Source organism: Calidris pugnax, unplaced genomic scaffold, assembly GCF_001431845.1.
Source record: "Calidris pugnax isolate Ruff unplaced genomic scaffold, ASM143184v1 scaffold219, whole genome shotgun sequence".
Lineage (NCBI taxonomy): Eukaryota > Metazoa > Chordata > Aves > Charadriiformes > Scolopacidae > Calidris > Calidris pugnax.
The window spans coordinates 3,827,859-3,848,842 of NW_015094507.1; the positions used below are offsets into that span (position 1 = coordinate 3,827,859).

Consider the following 20,984-nt stretch of genomic DNA (forward strand, 5'->3'; position numbering starts at 1 on the left):
GCAGGCAGGGCGGGCGGCCGGGACCTGGTCGCCACGGTGACGGGGCGGGGCGGGAGCGAGCCGCGGCGGGAAGGCGCCTCCGCAGCGAAGGCCCGGGAACCGGTGCTGGCCCGGGCCCGGTTTAGGGCCCGTGTTGTTCCGCCCGGAAGGGCACCGTCGCCTGAGGACAACAGCGCAGCATCGCCCTCACACCAGAAAAGTGGGTTTTGTCCCTCGAATCGCGCGGTGAGGGAAGGATCCGCGCCAGGAGCGCCCAGTTGCACAGCTGGTCGGGTCGGGAGCGCGGCCGGCCGTGGTTGCAGTGGAGCCGGCGGTGGGAGGGGAAGCTGCAGTGTGGAGCCCCCGGTAGTGACCTCTGTCGGTCCTGCTTGGGCGCCAGGACAAAAAGTGCTTCAGGGCTTCGTGGTTCAGAACGGTTAAATAACTACACCGGCACCAATGCGGGGGGCAGGGGAGAGGGAGGGGGACCGAGACTAGAAACAGTTAAAAGCGAAGATGCTTGGAGTGTTTTGCTCAAAAGAGACTGAACAAACCACCTACTGGTCTCTGATCCAGAAAGGGACCAGTTAGGAAGCTTTTTCGACCACAACTAAATTGCGCTGTGCATGTAAATACATGAAAGCAAAACACATTTCTTCTTTCCACCTTTTTTTCAAACAGAAACTAAGATTTCCCGTTGTGTGGCTTGCTCTTAAAATGGAAACGCTTTGCTAATCTCTGCTTTCTAATAAACTGTTGCCCTGAAAGAACACAGTAGATGAATACAGTGGCATCAGCCATTCATAAATAACGCCCACAGCACTGTGGGAGTTGAAGTGAAGCTTCACCAGAAAAAAAAGAAAGGGGGGGGGGGAAATTACCTCCTTAAAATAAGACTAACGTATTTTATACCACTCCTATTTTTTGTGTTCCATGTAATGGATAGGCACAGCCGTGTTTATAAAGCGCCCGAGCGTTTCCCTGCCTCGGCAGCCCTGCGTTCCCCGCCTCCCCCCGAGCTGCGGTGGGGGCCGGGCGGGTGAAGGGGTGCGGGGGGCTCCCTACCCCTCGGGGCGGTGAGCCGGGCCCCCTGCACACCAGGGAGCACACAGCAAAGCTGGTAAATTTCTGCTCTCCGGGGACAGGGGTCCCCAAGGTTTTGGAAGAGGGCAGGGCAATAAATGGTATGTTAACTGCAAGAGGAAAGCGTTATATTAGCAGAACAGTGATTTTTTGAGGCTTTGCTGCACGCCTTTATAAACAAGTGAACTGGGTGGGAAATTATGGAACTGCAGCCATATGCAAAACGCTTGTGTGGATGTTTGCTTTTTAAAAAAAAAGCAATTTGTGCTTAAGATGAATGTAAGATCTTTACCTGCAGGCAAACTCAGTTCTGATATGAAGGGCAAAGCACGAGGATCCGTTGCTTCTGCTAATTGCTCTGGCTATGTTCTAGGTTCTGGATGTAAGAAATATGAATGACTGGCAGAAGAAAAGCCCTCTAGAGTGGAAAACACTTGTGAACAAAATGGTGAAAGTTGCTGCAGTTGAGAAACATGAATATGAAGGATGGGTCTTAACAGTTGATCCAGTTTCTGCCAGGTAAGTACCAAAGCTTTCGCTTCTGTAGAGCTAGGAGAAAAGTTTTTCAGGAAGAGAAAAGATCCCAAGACTGAAGCAAACATTTCAAGCAAAAACTGCAAGTTGGGGCTGTGTGTCCTGTTTTTTTGTCAAGGCCTAAGAGAAAGCAATATTGTAGTTGATGAGGTCAGTTAATCTAAATCCACTTTAATCTTATTCAAAGACTGATAAGTTTGGGGAATGGATAATTCCTGGGTTCATGCTGACTTTATTGTGGACCTGAGGTTAGTACTTTAAATGACTATGTGTTTAGGATTAATTTTAATAATATACCGAGCCCTGCTTCACAGAGAGAGCAGGCCTGCCAGAATGTTTTTAATGCTTTAGGTGTTCAAATCCTTTTCCTATGTCCAGAGTTCTCACATCAATGTCCTGCTTTCCCCTCCAGCTGGGGAGGGTGGAGTCACTACTTTGGAGAGGAAGCAGGGAACTTCAGTCAAGGGTATTGAATAGAAGGTGGTACTGATACCTAAAGCAGACTGCAGTATTCCATAAATGGTTAAACTGTAGGGAATGTTCTTTTAGAGAAGAAATGTAGCTATTTTGGTAACCATCCCAAATCATTTCAAGGACTTAGTAAGATAAGAAAGGATTTATGTGGCCTTGAGAACACGGTGGCCTAAGACAAGGATGCAATAAATATGGACATTGTCTGACAAACAGGTGGTAGCAGGAAGATCATTAGTTTTAATAGCTAATTAAGCAGTTAGAATGTTTTGCCAACATGAAAAGTGAGCCAAAGGACAGATGAGGAAGATGAAGATTGAGGAAGAAATGACCCTCACTCAAAATGAGGACCACCAGAAGGCATGACTACACATGCCCACGAGCTCATTATAATATGTAAACGAATTCCTGACAATGTAATGAATATACTAATGTTTTCTTGGAATTATATTGAATATGTATGCCTCCTATGTATAAATTCGGCTTGACGACAGCATTCGCTGTGCACAATAGGAGGAGTGATCCCCTGTGCACCCGGTGCCGCAATAAAGAATGTCTGTTTTCTAAAACTAAGTCTTAGAAATTTTATCTGCTGGTTTGCAGTAACAGTACTACAGTTCTCTATTAACTTGAAAACATGGTTTGAAAGGCAGAATACACCAGGGAATACTCAGAAATTTGGCTCCTTGCTGCCAGACCTATTTCATACCTTTTTGGTTGTGAGCTTGTCCCATGTGATCTCAAGGAGGAGGCTAGAAACTGAAACATCCAGCTTCTGATGTGTTTCAGAAGAATTGGTTGTTGCTTCAACTCTGGAGTAGCTCTGATACTCAAATGTTCTCTCGGAGTTGCTTATTATTTTGGTAGGAAAGGTGCACATAGCTGTGAGTGATTCTGGCTGAGGCCCAGGCTAAGATCAAGGCATATTTCAATGTACATTTCCTGAGAAGCCATTACTTCAGTAATGGTGGCAGTAGTAGATTAGCAAAGTGTTGGCATGAAATTCTGGAATTTTTCCTCTCACAAGAGGGAGAGAATGGTTTCTGATCCTCTTTGCTGATATATGGCGAAGAGAGCCTAGAAATATCCTACCTGTATTTTATGACTTTTGGGATGTAAATGCCCTTGGGACGAGACCAGGCTGCTACAGTAGGAGCCTGAACCTGCTGTGCTGTGTTCCCATTGTAATACTCAAGCTATAGTTTTCAGTTAAGAAACTAACAACAGTCATTGAAAAAAAAATATTCTTTTAGTAATGTTCAAAAATTAAATATTAATAATTTGTTACGAAAAGGTTCTAATGTTGTTAGCTGCCGCCATCCCCTTCAGCATTCAAAGTGCTGAATGTATAAAAGTACTGTTGTTTTTGAATGTTGGAAGACTTAGGGTTCTTTAGCAAGGTTGGGAGTGCTGCTATTTACATTCCCAGCCCTGTTTCAATGCACGTTTTGCCTTTTTAAAGGAACATTCTGTGTGATAGCATCTAGTGTAGTTTCAAATTCAAGGCCAGAAGTTACCTGCAAAGCCCCATATTTCCAGTATTTTCAGGGTATAGCAGCATGCTTTTCAAGAAAAATACTCAATGTTGCCTAAATACCTGGGTCACGCTGATGCTAATGAGCGCTCACCTCCAAGATTCTTGGCCTGTGTTTCTCAGTCTTCAGTTCAGTACAGTGACTCATACATTATTCTTTGCTTGTCAGTATTGTCCTTGCAACATTCCTGGAGAATGAAAAAGTGTCCATATCAGTTGTCTTGGGTCATGCTGTCCAGGAGGTCGAAGTACTGAGAGAAGGGGACGACGAAATGAAGCAACGGCTTTCTTGCATATTTGCGCCTGAAGAAAGCAAAGCCTACAGCCCAGAGGAACTCGAAAAGAGGAAGAATGACTTGAAGACTTGGCTAGAAACAAACCACATTCCTGTAACAGAGCAAGGTGAATCGGGAAGAACGCTATGTGTGGCAGGGGTATTAACTATTGACCCACCATACAGCCCAGAAGAGTGCAGCAGCTCCAATGAGATTATTCTGTCTCGAGTTCAAGGCTTGATACAGGGCTATCTTGAAAAACAGCAGTGATATCTGCTGTTTAAAGCAATTGTCTTTAGGCATGGGTCTACCCACCCTATTGTAGGAACTGTCCTGAGTGTCAATATTCACTATTTGCAAAAATTCTGGGGTTAGGTTCTTTTGTCTGATTTTTGTAGGTTAGGAAAGGGATAAAACAAGCAGCATAAACTAAAAGCACAAAGCATTTTCTATGCACTATTATTTTATTGAAAGCAAGCCATTGTATAATAATGATGTATTAAACTGATGTATCAGTTTACTATATAAGTATTTTTTGTAACAGTATTGTGGAAGATGATATACGACAAATTTAAACTGTGTTCTCCTCTGCCTTTAAAATTAATTATCTAGGCATATTTATTTGAATTGCTTACCAGATTTATTTTTTTCTGAAAAGGAATTGTGACACTTGAAATTCCCGAACCAGATGAAAAAATTGTTCAGAAAGTTGTGTTGCTTTTTTTTTCTCACAACTGTTCTCCTGTTCTGGAACATGAATAATAACATCGGTCCAAGGTTGTAAAATTATTAGGGAAAGTCAGCAGGCAAATACCAGGTTCTAAAAAACATTTCCTATATTTGCTATTTTAGAGTAGCAGTGATTGGAAGATATTTGTTCCTTAGTGAATTGCAAGAAATTCTAAGTTTGTGTTTCTTAATGCTTTGTTTCTATTTTATGGCAACACACAATGTAAGAATCATGATGTGATTATTCCTGAGATTATTAATCCAGTCAGGAGCCTTTAGAGCCCTCATTTATCTCTTGGTGTATTGATTTATTCTGTCTTATTATGAGATAGCAACAAAGAACACGTTAGTGTGCTCAGATGCATTTGAAAAGTCTGTCTAACCCTGGTTAGTGAAGGGCCCTCCTTGTTCCTGCTATGGTTTATTTAAAATTACTTTGGATTGGTCAGATTCATGCTGACTTCTTAAAAATCCTCTACTGTACTTATGCTCTTGTTGAGAGATATTAGTTGTTTCGCTTAAATAAGTTTTAATTAGAATAAATTATTTAGGGTTATAATATGGCGTGATCTATGCTGTTTGCTTAGTTTTACTTAAAGTAGCTAGATTTGCTGAAGCCTTGAGGCTGCAATAGAATTAATTTTCTTAGTAATTTTCCTAGCAGCTAGTAGACTGCTGTGTTTAGTCTTTCAGTGTAAGAAAAATATTGATAACACACAGGTGTTTTGGTGGTGTTTTCTCTAAGTCTGGGGCTTTTTCAGTTCCCTGGGTTCTGCCAGCAAGCTCTGGTGCACAAGCAGCATAAACCAGAAGCTGAGGAGGAGGCTACAGCTACCAGCAGAGACTGGGTCATGCTGATGCTAATGACTTGAGGATCGGCAAGTCTGGACACAGATAAAGAGCCCAGAAAGGTTTAAGAAAACCCCAGACCATAAATCACCATTGGACTGAAAGATGCCTGAACAGTGCCTGAGGGGTAGGTGTATAATAGCAGGGGTATAATAGTCCAGGGATTTCTTTGTTTCAGGTCCCTTCCTTTTCGGAGACACCCAGCCCACTCTGACCCTGCTGCTGTACCTTTCAATTAAATTGTTTATTTTTATAAAATCCGATGCCTGAGACACTGCTGTGGGAAGCCTAATGTGGAGCCTGAAGGAGGGAGTGTGCCTGAGAGTGTGTGTGTGTGTGTGTGGAGTGGGAAGGGATGTCCCTCGACTCCAGGGGGTTGCGCACTGCAAAGGGACCCTGGTCCTGGCAGTGCCAGACGGGGGTGGTGTGTGTGCCGCTTCTGGGACAGGGTGTGAGCGCTCAGGCAGCGGTTTCTCTAGCATTGTGTCCTGTGTCTCCCTGAGAAGGGTGGTAGATGCCAATGCACAAATGCTTCAGCTGCGTGTCTGGGGGAGGGGACTGACTGGGCTATGCCCCTCGGTGATCCAGTGCACCCAGGTGGGATGCATTTGGTGTGAGAGCTGGCATCAGACCGAACTCCATTAGAGATTTAAGAACAGCTTAATAATGCCTCGTAACAGGGAGCGCAAAGTCTACTCACGAGGGAATAAGGAGCCCGGCAGGCTCCTTCGCTTCCGGTCCCAGCAAGGCCAGGAGCTGACTGGCTGAGGGGTGACGACTCGTGACCCCATCCCCTCGGCACCGCCCTGCCTTCCTCACGGCCGGGCGCGCTCCGGGGAGAGCTCTCGCGTGGGGCCGCCCTGGGGCGAGCGACCATGGCCTGTGCCCGTGAGGAGCCTCGCCCGCACCAGCAGCCCTACGGGAGGCACGTTACCGGCCCCGCACGGCCGGCAGCCTCGGAGGGAACCGCCCCGCCCCGGGCCACACCGCTGAGAGGCGACGCCACGTTCTCGCGAGACCCGCCCGCGCGCGAGGACCGCGCCCCGCCCCCACGCGGCGACCCCGCCCCCGTTGCCCAGCGACCGGAGCCCGCCCCCCGTGTGGCGGCCGGAGCGCGGGGCGCAGGCGCGGCGGCGGCTTCCTCTATATAAATCGTGGTGAAGGCGGGAGCGGGTCGCGCCAACAAGATGGCGGCGCCCGGGGGCGGGGGCCCGTCTCCCCGCGTCGCCTAAGCCCGCTCTTGATCCGACGCTGATACCGGCTTCGCTCCCGGCAGAGACCAAGGTGTACGTGGGGAACCTGGGCACGGGCGCGGGCAAGGGCGAGCTGGAGAGAGCCTTCAGCTACTACGGCCCCCTGAGAACCGTGTGGATCGCGAGGAACCCGCCGGGGTTTGCCTTCGTGGAGTTTGAAGACCCGAGGGATGCTGAGGATGCTGTCCGCGGACTTGATGGGAAGTATGTGTGTGCTTCAAGTGTTTGTGGGAGCTGTGGCCAGTTTTAATACCAGGGAGAGAATCGAGGTTTTCTCACTGGTTATTCTCCTCTTTGTAGTTCTGCCATAAACAGTAACGATTAATTTAGAGCCATCCTCGACTTGTTGCAGGGTGATATGTGGCTCCAGGGTGAGAGTGGAAGTGTCAACAGGGATGCCTCGTCGCTCTCGTTACGACAGGCCTCCTGCACGACGCCCCTTTGACCCTAACGACAGATGCTATGAGTGTGGTGAGAAAGGCCACTATGCTTATGATTGTCACCGCTATAGTCGCCGAAGGAGGAGCAGGTATGTGTGGGGCCAGAGCGGCTGGGTTGCTTCACCGGTGCGCTTTTGTGTAGCTCTTGTTAGCAAAGAACAGAATGTTACACCAGTTTTCTTTAAACGTTAACGCTAGAATGAATGTATAGGTGTATATTAAAATTTGTTGCTATTTCTATTAAATGTTAATATCTTAATAATCAACCTGGTCAAAACCTTTCAGGTTTCTTCGTTTGAGTCAGTCGCCTTGATTCAGAATGTCACGAGCCTTAAGATTTCATGCTGAGGCGCCTTGCAAATCCGACACTTAAGATCCTCCTAGACCTTGAGGTGATCAGCATAAGAGGCCAGATCCCCTCGAGCCATCTACACGTAGCTTCACCTTATTCTTTAAGGGCAGAAAATTTGAGACGGTGATCGCCGTAACAGTAAATTTGGCTTTCAATTGGGGCCCCCCTCCGGTTTAGAAAGAGGAACACCAGATTGACCACATTCCCACCTAGAAAAATCTTCTTGCGTCAATCAAGCCTCACCCTGGCTCATTGGGCTGTCAGTTTGATCGTCGTTAGATTGAAGAGAACACCTAGATGCAGCGATCGGCTATAGATACTTCTAGACCGTCTAGATCTGCTAGACCTTGGGCCAAAGAGGGTCGACCTGCAAACTTGCAAGGTTTATTTTAAATACGCATTACAGTGTTTTCTATTCTAATGTAATTCTGCAATGTAATTCAGCTTTTAACATTTTTCTAGGTAGTAAAATGCTCAAGACGAGTAGGCCCAGAGATTTTTCCAACTGACAGATGCTAGTGGTGTGGTTTTTGTTACTTTGGTTTGGTTTTTTTTTGTTTGTTTGCTTTTTTTGTTTTATTTTTTGTTTTTTTTTTCTTTCTTTTTAGTTGTCTGAAATCAGTTTTGACTTCAGCAGGGCCTCACGTGCACTGATTGCTGCCGCTGTTTCCTGATACCTGTTTTCTCTAACCTAAAACCAGGTCGCGGTCTAGATCCCGTTCAAGGTCCCGTGGAAGAAGGTATTCTCGGTCACGCAGTCGGAGTCGTGGTAGGAGGTGAGTTTGAAGACCCGAGGGATGCTGAAGATGCTGTGCTCGGCCTCGATGGGAAGTATGTGCACACCTAAAACCTCCTCGACTGCTCTGTTTGCAGTTCTGACCTCCTCAGCCCACACCAAGCACTGATAGCTGTTCCGTGTGCAACGAGCACACGGGAGAAAAATATTCCTGTGGATAACGCATACTGTGTATTGCAGGATTATATGTGGCTCCAGGGTGAGAGTGGAAGTGTCAACAGGGATGCCTCGTCGCTCTCGTTACGACAGGCCTCCTGCACGACGCCCCTTTGACCCTAACGACAGATGCTATGAGTGTGGTGAGAAAGGCCACTATGCTTATGATTGTCACCGCTATAGTCGCCGAAGGAGGAGCAGGTATGTGTGGGGCCAGAGCGGCTGGGTTGCTTCACCGGTGCGCTTTTGTGTAGCTCTTGTTAGCAAAGAACAGAATGTTACACCAGTTTTCTTTAAACGTTAACGCTAGAATGAATGTATAGGTGTATATTAAAATTTGTTGCTATTTCTATTAAATGTTAATATCTTAATAATCAACCTGGTCAAAACCTTTCAGGTTTCTTCGTTTGAGTCAGTCGCCTTGATTCAGAATGTCACGAGCCTTAAGATTTCATGCTGAGGCGCCTTGCAAATCCGACACTTAAGATCCTCCTAGACCTTGAGGTGATCAGCATAAGAGGCCAGATCCCCTCGAGCCATCTACACGTAGCTTCACCTTATTCTTTAAGGGCAGAAAATTTGAGACGGTGATCGCCGTAACAGTAAATTTGGCTTTCAATTGGGGCCCCCCTCCGGTTTAGAAAGAGGAACACCAGATTGACCACATTCCCACCTAGAAAAATCTTCTTGCGTCAATCAAGCCTCACCCTGGCTCATTGGGCTGTCAGTTTGATCGTCGTTAGATTGAAGAGAACACCTAGATGCAGCGATCGGCTATAGATACTTCTAGACCGTCTAGATCTGCTAGACCTTGGGCCAAAGAGGGTCGACCTGCAAACTTGCAAGGTTTATTTTAAATACGCATTACAGTGTTTTCTATTCTAATGTAATTCTGCAATGTAATTCAGCTTTTAACATTTTTCTAGGTAGTAAAATGCTCAAGACGAGTAGGCCCAGAGATTTTTCCAACTGACAGATGCTAGTGGTGTGGTTTTTGTTACTTTGGTTTGGTTTTTTTTTGTTTGTTTGCTTTTTTTGTTTTATTTTTTGTTTTTTTTTTCTTTCTTTTTAGTTGTCTGAAATCAGTTTTGACTTCAGCAGGGCCTCACGTGCACTGATTGCTGCCGCTGTTTCCTGATACCTGTTTTCTCTAACCTAAAACCAGGTCGCGGTCTAGATCCCGTTCAAGGTCCCGTGGAAGAAGGTATTCTCGGTCACGCAGTCGGAGTCGTGGTAGGAGGTAGGATTCTGGCTGTTGTGCTTTTGTACTTTTTCTTTTTCCTCTGTTTCATTGCTTTCTGTAACCTTGTGAAAAGCACCTTGAAGTCATTCTGGTGTTTTTTTTTCACTCTTTGTTTTGTAGATCAAGGTCAGCTTCCTACCGCAGGTCTAGGTCAATGTCTCCTCGCAGGTATAGATCATTTTCACCCCGCAGATCTCGGTCTGGTTCTTTAAGGAGGTCAAGGTATGCGATTTCTAATAAGGCCACATCATTGTTGAACGAAGCATATCTGTTGGACTTAATGTTAAGTTTGTCATTTACAGTCCATGTGTTTCCAGGAACCTTTGTGGTGATACATCTCTGAGAGCTATTCTGAATACTTTCTTTGAAGTTAAAAGCTTAAACTTAATTTTGGAACTGCTATTTCTGTGTTTTTCTTTTTTTAATACTGTACCAAAGTTGATCTGTGGTTAAGGTTTCCTTCTTCACCTTTAAGGATACAGACAGTAATTATGCTTAGTTGATTAGGGCAGTGGGATTTTTTTTTATGTGGGTGGTAGTACTGGGCCAAATGTACTCCAGTTAAATAAAATGAAATAAAAGTTGTTTACTTCTGCAAAACTAGTAGTTGTAACAAAATTCTCCGCGGTCAGTATCCTAGAAGTCAAAGAATAGTATCTCAGCTCATCATGATGCATGAATCATGTAGTAGTAGTTGAGCTTTCACTGCTTTTTTCTAGATCTAGGTCCAGATCACGCTCAAGGTCCCGGTCTGTTGTATGGCCTCGAAGCAGGTAAGCTTTATTTCAAATAAGTAATAGTTTTGGGTTTTTGGGGGGGATTGGGTGTTGGGTTTTTTTCTTCCCGTGGGGAATTTGGCTGGAAGGGGTTAGAAGGTTGTGAAGCATGGCAAGATTTGTGCTTAACGTTAATAATTTATGCCTTTTCACAGGGTAAAGTAGCGGTCATTCTCTTGGAATAAACATAAGGGTTTTTAGTCTGTGGCTACTCCATGTATACGTAGCCATAAACAAAGCATAGACATGTGTGCGACCAGCACAGGCAGTACACAGGAACAGTGACAAAACCATGGATGAAGTGCAAAGAGTAAATTTTTGTATTCATTACCTTGGCAGCCAGGGGATCCTTGGGCAGAGGCACACAAGTGGGAACATAAGCACTGCAGGCTTTGATCCCTGCTAGAGGATCAACAAACCTGCTGCTTTTACCTGTTTCTCGGGGGTTGGTGCAGGCGCAGGTGACTGCTCTGTGTTGGTCTGTTCCACAGCAGGGCAGGAGTCTCAGGGATGTTCCATAGGGTGCCTCTGAGTCTGGGTTACCTAAACACAGATGTTACACTTGTCCAACACACAAGGCTAAACAACAATTAGTATGGCATGTGTTTTTTCAACACCTCAGCTGCAAATCAGTTGAGCATTTTTACAGTCCTCCTCACCGATCTTTGTGGGTATTTTCCCACAATATGATTTAAAGGCTGTGGGGAGAAGTTTTGAAAACCAGTTAATGCCATGTATGTCCTGCAGGAAATGGTGCTTGGTTTTTTCTTGGCATGTTTGGGTTTTTTTGTAAATCCCAAATCTTGGGAAGGGTTGGGGCGGTAATGGTAAGATTGCCAATGTGATGGACATGAGAGCTTATAAGTTGGATGTTGCCTTTTGTTTTGCATTAGAACAGGGGAGAGATTTTTAGGGGTCTGCCTGCTGCTTTAGGACTTGCACATTGAGCCTTTAAGGGTATGGTTATTACTAGAGCTGTCCTGATTTATTACTCATAGAGGCCTGTAATGCAGGGGGTGACTAGCCAGGCTCAAACTGCATGCTGCTGCTGTGGAAGAGTCTGGATACTGATGATGTTGTTTGGTGACTACTGGTTCTGGGACAGTCGTGTTCCTGCGTGAAAGACTTGCAACTCATGTTGAAATTCCTGAGAAATGCTGAGTCAGCAAAGGTCTGCAGTTGCAGTGTGAGAAGTGATCATGCAGGACTGAAGTCACAGAAGCGTTGTGAAAGCTCTTTTCTGTATTAGCCAGTGCTGGTCCTCTGCTAATGCAGCAAAACACTAGTACATGAGCTGCTTCTAGAGCTTTTGATCTTCAGTCCTGGTTTGTTGCTATGCCTCTCAGAAAGAGGACTTGCAATCAGTTCTTGCAGTACGATGACTGCTGCCTTACTATATTTCTTACCAAAAGAAACCATGCTTATGCTACAAAACACAAGTTCTGTGTAGTTGTCAGCAACTCCATCCACAAAATTGCTGGTTATAGTGTTAAGAACTGTAAGAGATGATGCCTCATAGTAGTGACCAGGAAGGTTTCAAAGTGTCCACATAGTATTTCTACGAGTTAACAGGCCGTGTAAAGTTGAATCTTGATTACCTTTTAAAAACAGTTTTGAGCAGAAGCAGAGTAAAAGTTTCTTACTTCCTTTTGGCCAATTCTATTAAACAGCTGACTGTCTTGAACACTGAATTTTCTGATGTTCAGCAATACCACATGCCTGAGTTCTGAAGCTCTGACAATTTTTTTTCAGTAATAGCTAATAGTGGGATTGGTAATGTAACACAATAAATGTAGGAATAAAGTCTCACTGATTGAGCAGACTTTAATTCATAAGATGAACTGGGAATATTTTACACATTAGCAACCAGATACTGAAAAGAAAACTGAAATGCTGTTTTCATGGAGAGAACTGATGAAAAAGCCATGTTATAGTTGAATAAAAGTGGCACTGGGGACTTGATCTGAGGGGTATGTCAGCTCTTCAGCGCAGAGGCCTGATTCTAGGCTCTTAAAGTGCGATTTAAAGGTGTTTTAAGATGGCACTTGAAACTACTCTTTCCTTTACAGGAGGGGTACTTGCAGGGGGGGAGAAAGTCTGGGAGCCTGGCGCAGGGTTTTCTGTGTTGTGCAAGTGGTAGCTGAAGCTTTGCTGGGGAGCTTCTGGCGCTTGTACTCTTGTCTTCTGATAAGTGAGGTCTCTGAGATCAGAGCTAAAGGGTTCTCCTGAAACATCACAAGAGAAGTCTGTAGCACCACAGCCTTCCTCTCTCTGCTTTGTGATGCTATGTAGTATGAATTTGCTGTTGCTGGTTAGCTAACTTTCACTGTATGTGCATGCCACTGGCTGCTTTGCTGAAACTCTTAATGTTGTAAGTCAACAGGTGTATATCACTTTTTTTTTTGCTAATACATATGAAATGTTAATATCTTAATAATCAACCTGGTCAAAACCTTTCAGGTTTCTTCGTTTGAGTCAGTCGCCTTGATTCAGAATGTCACGAGCCTTAAGATTTCATGCTGAGGCGCCTTGCAAATCCGACACTTAAGATCCTCCTAGACCTTGAGGTGATCAGCATAAGAGGCCAGATCCCCTCGAGCCATCTACACGTAGCTTCACCTTATTCTTTAAGGGCAGAAAATTTGAGACGGTGATCGCCGTAACAGTAAATTTGGCTTTCAATTGGGGCCCCCCTCCGGTTTAGAAAGAGGAACACCAGATTGACCACATTCCCACCTAGAAAAATCTTCTTGCGTCAATCAAGCCTCACCCTGGCTCATTGGGCTGTCAGTTTGATCGTCGTTAGATTGAAGAGAACACCTAGATGCAGCGATCGGCTATAGATACTTCTAGACCGTCTAGATCTGCTAGACCTTGGGCCAAAGAGGGTCGACCTGCAAACTTGCAAGGTTTATTTTAAATACGCATTACAGTGTTTTCTATTCTAATGTAATTCTGCAATGTAATTCAGCTTTTAACATTTTTCTAGGTAGTAAAATGCTCAAGACGAGTAGGCCCAGAGATTTTTCCAACTGACAGATGCTAGTGGTGTGGTTTTTGTTACTTTGGTTTGGTTTTTTTTTGTTTGTTTGCTTTTTTTGTTTTATTTTTTGTTTTTTTTTTCTTTCTTTTTAGTTGTCTGAAATCAGTTTTGACTTCAGCAGGGCCTCACGTGCACTGATTGCTGCCGCTGTTTCCTGATACCTGTTTTCTCTAACCTAAAACCAGGTCGCGGTCTAGATCCCGTTCAAGGTCCCGTGGAAGAAGGTATTCTCGGTCACGCAGTCGGAGTCGTGGTAGGAGGTAGGATTCTGGCTGTTGTGCTTTTGTACTTTTTCTTTTTCCTCTGTTTCATTGCTTTCTGTAACCTTGTGAAAAGCACCTTGAAGTCATTCTGGTGTTTTTTTTTCACTCTTTGTTTTGTAGATCAAGGTCAGCTTCCTACCGCAGGTCTAGGTCAATGTCTCCTCGCAGGTATAGATCATTTTCACCCCGCAGATCTCGGTCTGGTTCTTTAAGGAGGTCAAGGTATGCGATTTCTAATAAGGCCACATCATTGTTGAACGAAGCATATCTGTTGGACTTAATGTTAAGTTTGTCATTTACAGTCCATGTGTTTCCAGGAACCTTTGTGGTGATACATCTCTGAGAGCTATTCTGAATACTTTCTTTGAAGTTAAAAGCTTAAACTTAATTTTGGAACTGCTATTTCTGTGTTTTTCTTTTTTTAATACTGTACCAAAGTTGATCTGTGGTTAAGGTTTCCTTCTTCACCTTTAAGGATACAGACAGTAATTATGCTTAGTTGATTAGGGCAGTGGGATTTTTTTTTATGTGGGTGGTAGTACTGGGCCAAATGTACTCCAGTTAAATAAAATGAAATAAAAGTTGTTTACTTCTGCAAAACTAGTAGTTGTAACAAAATTCTCCGCGGTCAGTATCCTAGAAGTCAAAGAATAGTATCTCAGCTCATCATGATGCATGAATCATGTAGTAGTAGTTGAGCTTTCACTGCTTTTTTCTAGATCTAGGTCCAGATCACGCTCAAGGTCCCGGTCTGTTGTATGGCCTCGAAGCAGGTAAGCTTTATTTCAAATAAGTAATAGTTTTGGGTTTTTGGGGGGGATTGGGTGTTGGGTTTTTTTCTTCCCGTGGGGAATTTGGCTGGAAGGGGTTAGAAGGTTGTGAAGCATGGCAAGATTTGTGCTTAACGTTAATAATTTATGCCTTTTCACAGGGTAAAGTAGCGGTCATTCTCTTGGAATAAACATAAGGGTTTTTAGTCTGTGGCTACTCCATGTATACGTAGCCATAAACAAAGCATAGACATGTGTGCGACCAGCACAGGCAGTACACAGGAACAGTGACAAAACCATGGATGAAGTGCAAAGAGTAAATTTTTGTATTCATTACCTTGGCAGCCAGGGGATCCTTGGGCAGAGGCACACAAGTGGGAACATAAGCACTGCAGGCTTTGATCCCTGCTAGAGGATCAACAAACCTGCTGCTTTTACCTGTTTCTCGGGGGTTGGTGCAGGCGCAGGTGACTGCTCTGTGTTGGTCTGTTCCACAGCAGGGCAGGAGTCTCAGGGATGTTCCATAGGGTGCCTCTGAGTCTGGGTTACCTAAACACAGATGTTACACTTGTCCAACACACAAGGCTAAACAACAATTAGTATGGCATGTGTTTTTTCAACACCTCAGCTGCAAATCAGTTGAGCATTTTTACAGTCCTCCTCACCGATCTTTGTGGGTATTTTCCCACAATATGATTTAAAGGCTGTGGGGAGAAGTTTTGAAAACCAGTTAATGCCATGTATGTCCTGCAGGAAATGGTGCTTGGTTTTTTCTTGGCATGTTTGGGTTTTTTTGTAAATCCCAAATCTTGGGAAGGGTTGGGGCGGTAATGGTAAGATTGCCAATGTGATGGACATGAGAGCTTATAAGTTGGATGTTGCCTTTTGTTTTGCATTAGAACAGGGGAGAGATTTTTAGGGGTCTGCCTGCTGCTTTAGGACTTGCACATTGAGCCTTTAAGGGTATGGTTATTACTAGAGCTGTCCTGATTTATTACTCATAGAGGCCTGTAATGCAGGGGGTGACTAGCCAGGCTCAAACTGCATGCTGCTGCTGTGGAAGAGTCTGGATACTGATGATGTTGTTTGGTGACTACTGGTTCTGGGACAGTCGTGTTCCTGCGTGAAAGACTTGCAACTCATGTTGAAATTCCTGAGAAATGCTGAGTCAGCAAAGGTCTGCAGTTGCAGTGTGAGAAGTGATCATGCAGGACTGAAGTCACAGAAGCGTTGTGAAAGCTCTTTTCTGTATTAGCCAGTGCTGGTCCTCTGCTAATGCAGCAAAACACTAGTACATGAGCTGCTTCTAGAGCTTTTGATCTTCAGTCCTGGTTTGTTGCTATGCCTCTCAGAAAGAGGACTTGCAATCAGTTCTTGCAGTACGATGACTGCTGCCTTACTATATTTCTTACCAAAAGAAACCATGCTTATGCTACAAAACACAAGTTCTGTGTAGTTGTCAGCAACTCCATCCACAAAATTGCTGGTTATAGTGTTAAGAACTGTAAGAGATGATGCCTCATAGTAGTGACCAGGAAGGTTTCAAAGTGTCCACATAGTATTTCTACGAGTTAACAGGCCGTGTAAAGTTGAATCTTGATTACCTTTTAAAAACAGTTTTGAGCAGAAGCAGAGTAAAAGTTTCTTACTTCCTTTTGGCCAATTCTATTAAACAGCTGACTGTCTTGAACACTGAATTTTCTGATGTTCAGCAATACCACATGCCTGAGTTCTGAAGCTCTGACAATTTTTTTTCAGTAATAGCTAATAGTGGGATTGGTAATGTAACACAATAAATGTAGGAATAAAGTCTCACTGATTGAGCAGACTTTAATTCATAAGATGAACTGGGAATATTTTACACATTAGCAACCAGATACTGAAAAGAAAACTGAAATGCTGTTTTCATGGAGAGAACTGATGAAAAAGCCATGTTATAGTTGAATAAAAGTGGCACTGGGGACTTGATCTGAGGGGTATGTCAGCTCTTCAGCGCAGAGGCCTGATTCTAGGCTCTTAAAGTGCGATTTAAAGGTGTTTTAAGATGGCACTTGAAACTACTCTTTCCTTTACAGGAGGGGTACTTGCAGGGGGGGAGAAAGTCTGGGAGCCTGGCGCAGGGTTTTCTGTGTTGTGCAAGTGGTAGCTGAAGCTTTGCTGGGGAGCTTCTGGCGCTTGTACTCTTGTCTTCTGATAAGTGAGGTCTCTGAGATCAGAGCTAAAGGGTTCTCCTGAAACATCACAAGAGAAGTCTGTAGCACCACAGCCTTCCTCTCTCTGCTTTGTGATGCTATGTAGTATGAATTTGCTGTTGCTGGTTAGCTAACTTTCACTGTATGTGCATGCCACTGGCTGCTTTGCTGAGCTTTATTTTTCTCCTGTTGTAGGTCTGGGTCCCATGGTAGATCTAAATCTGGCTTACCTGCTAAAAGGTGAGCGTATCAATACAAGTAGCATTCTGGTTTTTGGTTTTGGTTTTGGTTTTTTTTTTTTTTTTTTGTTAAGATCCAAAATTTCTGCTTGGACCAGTATTTCAGTTGCACGTGGAAGAGGTGTTTTTTTATTGTTGTTGTGGGTTTTTTTTTGGTTGGTTTTGTGTTTGTTGTTTGTTTTTTTTTTTTAATAGTTGATTTTAAAATATTCTTCATACATTATTTTTATGGGTTTTTTATAGCTGATTTTTTGTGGAACAATAGGCAATTCTTTGAGAAGGATTGTGGATACAGGGTTTTGTTCAACTCACGATCATGACAAAAAGTATTTTTGACAGGATTTGGGGCCTGTCTTTCTCTACCATTGTTCTAAACTGTCTGTAGTTCTCAGTCTTTCTAAATCTCCACTTGATTTGCTGCTCCTGCTTCGCAGGGTTCCTGTGGTCATTTTATAGCTACTTTGAAGTTATGTGTTGCTCTTTTCCTGAGGGCTCTGGCTTTCAGCAGTTTTCCTTCTCCACTGCAGCTTCTTGCTTAAAGTAATTGTGTATACTTGCTATCAGCATTAAGGGTGGTGTCTTTTAATGTATTTAACAATATCAAACTCTTCTTACTGGTTTTTAATGGTCAAAAGTGGTTGAGTGTATACAAGTTCACGGCATTGATTGTTTTGGTTTGTGTCTGTTTTTTTGTTGTTTGTGTTTTTTTTTTTTTAAACAGTCGCTCAAAGTCCAGATCACCATCTCCAAAGAGAAGGTAGGAATATCTTAAAACAAGTGTGTGCCATACAGTTACATAGAGCTAGTGTCTGGAGTGGTTACTATAGAAGTTAACTTGTGCAGGGATAAAAGCTTAAAGGTTTTTACTCGCCTTAATTTGTGAACTGTGAAAAGATGAAGTTTTATGGGCACTTCCTACCACTGGTAGTCAGAACTTCATGATAATAAGGTACCTACTTCAATCAACTATCCCAAAGTTCCTGGGGAATTCAGAATCTGGAAAAGAAGTGAGTAATGTAAGGTATGGAGCAAACCACCGATACGTTGTGGGATTAAATTCCTGCTGGTGGCTCATCATGGCTGGCTCTCAGCAAAACTTGGCAGCTGTGCAGCTATGCACTGTGAAGTAAGAAGCAAGTTTTCCTGTGTAACCAGAGAAATATGTGCTGGAATTTACCTAGTCTGAGACAGTGCCTCATGGCTAGCCCTAAACTGGAACTGTGTAGATTCTGGTAGAGTAAGAATTCCTCTGCACAGCTGGCCTGCAGGCGCCAAGGTGCTTTCTGAGCAGGCTCAATGACTGACCTAGCTGTCGCAGCTGATGTCTGCCCTTTTCAAGCTCAAAGCAGGTGTTACTTATGAAGGGGTAAAATAGAACACTTACGTCATTATTCATGAACTAAAAATGAAAATTGTGGGGAGGGGCATTGTAAGGCAGGGGAGAGGGCTCCTGAGCAGAGGAAACCTGAGGTAGCACCCACAGTTTCTGTTGGCTTTGTTGTAGGAGTGCTCTTAATCTTTTTCTTTCTATTTCAGTCATTCACCATCAGGAAGCCCTTGAAGGAGTGCATGTCCTGAAAGAATGGGTTCAAATTTAAAAAAGTTTAAGAAGAAAATTTATTTTGTTTACATTATTATAAGGGATTTTGTGGTGTCTTTATAAATGTAAGGGCTTAGTCCTGGAAGGCTGTTTCTATTGACTAACAATTTGGCATGAATCTGGATCTTTAAAAAGTCTTATTAGTAGACTAATGCAAAACTCTCTTGTTGTGTTAACGTTCTGTGATCTGGAAATGTTGGGCTTTTTTTATTGGTGCATTGAAATAAACTGTGCATTTCTAACTAAGAAATATTTTGTGATAACCCTGCCGTTTCTGTTAATATTTGGGTAGCTGGAGCAGGTCAGGTGTTCCTGCGGCGCAAAGCAGGAGGCAGGCTGTTGGAGGCACTGGTGAATGGAATGCAGCGCAGGAGCCAGTTGTTGGCTGTTGCACAGGCCTGTTGTAGGATGTCCTGTAGAGCACCAGTCCCAGAGGGGAGTTACCGGTACCAGCTATCCTTCTTGCTGTTCAGTCTTGAGTGTTGTGGTGATCTGTACCTTGTGTTTTTATTTGCACCTCCTCAAAGTACTCGGTGACGCTGAAAACCTGTCTGGCTGATGGGACTTATGAAAATGTCTACAAAGGGCATTAACAGATGGAAAAAACAAGGAATGTGTCAAAGCTGGTCTGTCTGTCCTGTTGATTAAAGGACCAGTGAACTTCTCACCTGAAGGTATTTGGAATACTTCTGGAATGTAAACTATTGAAGTAAATATTTTTAGAAATCTTGTTTTATGTCCTGGTTGTCCAAGTAGTACTTCTTTGTGATACTTAGGATAAATTGGCAGTTCTGGTGAAGAAGATAATACATTTAGATAGTCTTTTCAGGAAAATTAAATTTTTTCTTATGGATTCACAAGCAGAACCTGCAGGTCATGTTTAAGCAGCATGAAGGGGAATTAAGAGCTCACATTACACCCATCTGACTTGATCTGCCTGGTCCCATCTTCTCCTTTGGCAGTGGTTTAACCGAGGGACTTGCTGCTGTCCTGATGGGTTGTTGCTTTAGGAGACTGGACTGTAGCTACCTGTGTACAGATGGTCCCCATTTCACCACAGAGAGGTTACTGAAAGGTTTAATACAAGTATGATAAACTACCGCAAGGTATTTGCCAGTTTGATTTGTGTTTGCAGCTTTGGCTATTACCAAACTAGTGAAGAATTCAGAGTGCCACATGATTGTGACTAAAAGTCTTCCTTAGAGTGTGTTCTGGCCTATATTGCTGTATCTTACAGCAATTCTCTTGGGGCTTCTAGTTTTTCAGCAGTGGCTTGATACTCTGCAGTGGAGCACTGCAGCTCTCCTCTGCTTGTGCACCCAACCACAGGTTTTCAGATGAATTTTGGTCATTGTTGCTTTATAAGATGTCTAGGTATTTAAAAAATAATAACCCCTATACATGAGTTCACAAAGACTTTTCTTGTGTACTGCAGCATGTGTTTTGTCTCTTCCTTCCCTCTCTCCCCCATGTTTGTACATTTTAGAGCATCGGTGTTTAGTAGGATAAGTGGCTTCTTGCTGATGATGCTGCAGTTAATATTGTTATAACCATAGTCCATTATAAGTTGCAGGAAAGGGAGCTGGAAGCAACAGCATTAAACTAGGGTGACCCAAAAGTCACTGCTAAACATTGCTGAGGTGAGCATCCCTTCCCTCTGCCACACTGCCATTAACTTCTAGTATGGGTAAAATTACCCCCCGCGACAGTACCTCTAATGGGGGGTAGCTTTTTCTCTTCATTCTGTACTGCTGAAGCAAGCTGACTCCACAATAAACCTGTAGTCTAAAACTCTAGTGATACCTTTCTTTTTCAGTCTTTCCACTCGGAATCCTAAAATTTTCCAGGTTGGTGGGGACCTTTTGAGTCCAGCTGTCAACCTAATGCTGACAAAAGCCACCACACCACTGACCCATATCATCATGTCTACCCATCTTTTAAATACTCCAGGGATGGTGACTCCACCACTTCCCTGGGCAGCCCCTTCCAAGGCATGACAACCCTTTCAGTGTAAAAAAATTTTCCCAATATCCTTTGTAAACCTCCCCTGGTGCAACTTGAGGCTGTTTCCTGTTGTCCCATCGCCTGGGACTTGGGAGAAGACTGACCCCCCCCTGGCTACACCCTCCTTCCAGGGAGCTGTAGAGAGCGAGAAGGTCTCCCCTCAGCCTCCTTTTCTCCAGGCTGAACACCCCCAGCTGCTCCTCACAAGACTTGTGCTCCAGACCCCTCACCATCTTTGTTGCCCTTCTCTGGACCCGCTCCAGCTCCTCAATGTCTGTCTTGTGGGAGGGGCCCCAAAACTGGACACAGCATTTGAGGTGGGGCCTCACCAGTGCCCTGTCCAGGGGGACAGTCACTGCCCCAGCCCTGCTGGCTACACTGTTCCTGACACAGGCCAGGATGC

General features: G+C 44.1%; 2 protein-coding genes across 4 annotated transcripts; both read left to right on the plus strand.

Moving 5' to 3' along the window:
• The first annotated feature begins 28 nt into the window (after positions 1-28).
• On the plus strand, positions 29-5,166 carry GEMIN6 (gem nuclear organelle associated protein 6). Of its 3 annotated transcripts, none has more exons than XM_014964543.1 (3): positions 29-225; positions 1,436-1,581; positions 3,771-5,166. In XM_014964543.1, the coding sequence occupies exons 2-3, from the start codon at positions 1,454-1,456 to the stop codon at positions 4,144-4,146; spliced, it is 504 nt and encodes a 167-aa protein (XP_014820029.1). In that variant the 5' UTR covers positions 29-225; positions 1,436-1,453; the 3' UTR covers positions 4,147-5,166. The 3 variants fall into 3 exon arrangements, with proteins under 3 accessions (XP_014820029.1, XP_014820031.1, XP_014820030.1); XM_014964545.1 differs by having other exon boundaries at positions 49-199; XM_014964544.1 differs by lacking the exon at positions 29-225 and adding an exon at positions 577-1,163.
• A 1,163-nt stretch (positions 5,167-6,329) lies between these two features.
• Positions 6,330-20,368, plus strand: LOC106901575 (serine/arginine-rich splicing factor 7-like). The gene is made up of 9 exons (XM_014964422.1): positions 6,330-6,568; positions 6,618-6,911; positions 7,060-7,236; positions 8,201-8,275; positions 9,815-9,916; positions 14,496-14,549; positions 16,934-16,978; positions 17,699-17,734; positions 18,514-20,368. Exons 1-9 carry the CDS (start codon positions 6,330-6,332, stop codon positions 18,536-18,538), a joined length of 1,047 nt encoding a protein of 348 aa, XP_014819908.1. The 3' UTR covers positions 18,539-20,368.
• Positions 20,369-20,984: the final 616 nt, after the last annotated feature.

What these genes read in the sequence shown, in the direction of transcription:
- LOC106901575 (XM_014964422.1), top strand. Translation starts at nt 6,330, where the DNA reads ATGGCCTGTGCCCGTGAGGAGCCTCGCCCGCACCAGCAGCCCTACGGG. An exon ending in AGTCGGAGTCGTGGTAGGAG is followed by an intron (nt 8,276 to 9,814) that starts GTGAGTTTGAAG and finishes TTTGTTTTGTAG; the next exon opens with ATCAAGGTCAGCTTCCTACC. An exon ending in GGTTCTTTAAGGAGGTCAAG is followed by an intron (nt 9,917 to 14,495) that starts GTATGCGATTTC and finishes GCTTTTTTCTAG; the next exon opens with ATCTAGGTCCAGATCACGCT.
- GEMIN6 (XM_014964544.1), top strand. An exon ending in GTTGATCCAGTTTCTGCCAG is followed by an intron (nt 1,582 to 3,770) that starts GTAAGTACCAAA and finishes TTTGCTTGTCAG; the next exon opens with TATTGTCCTTGCAACATTCC.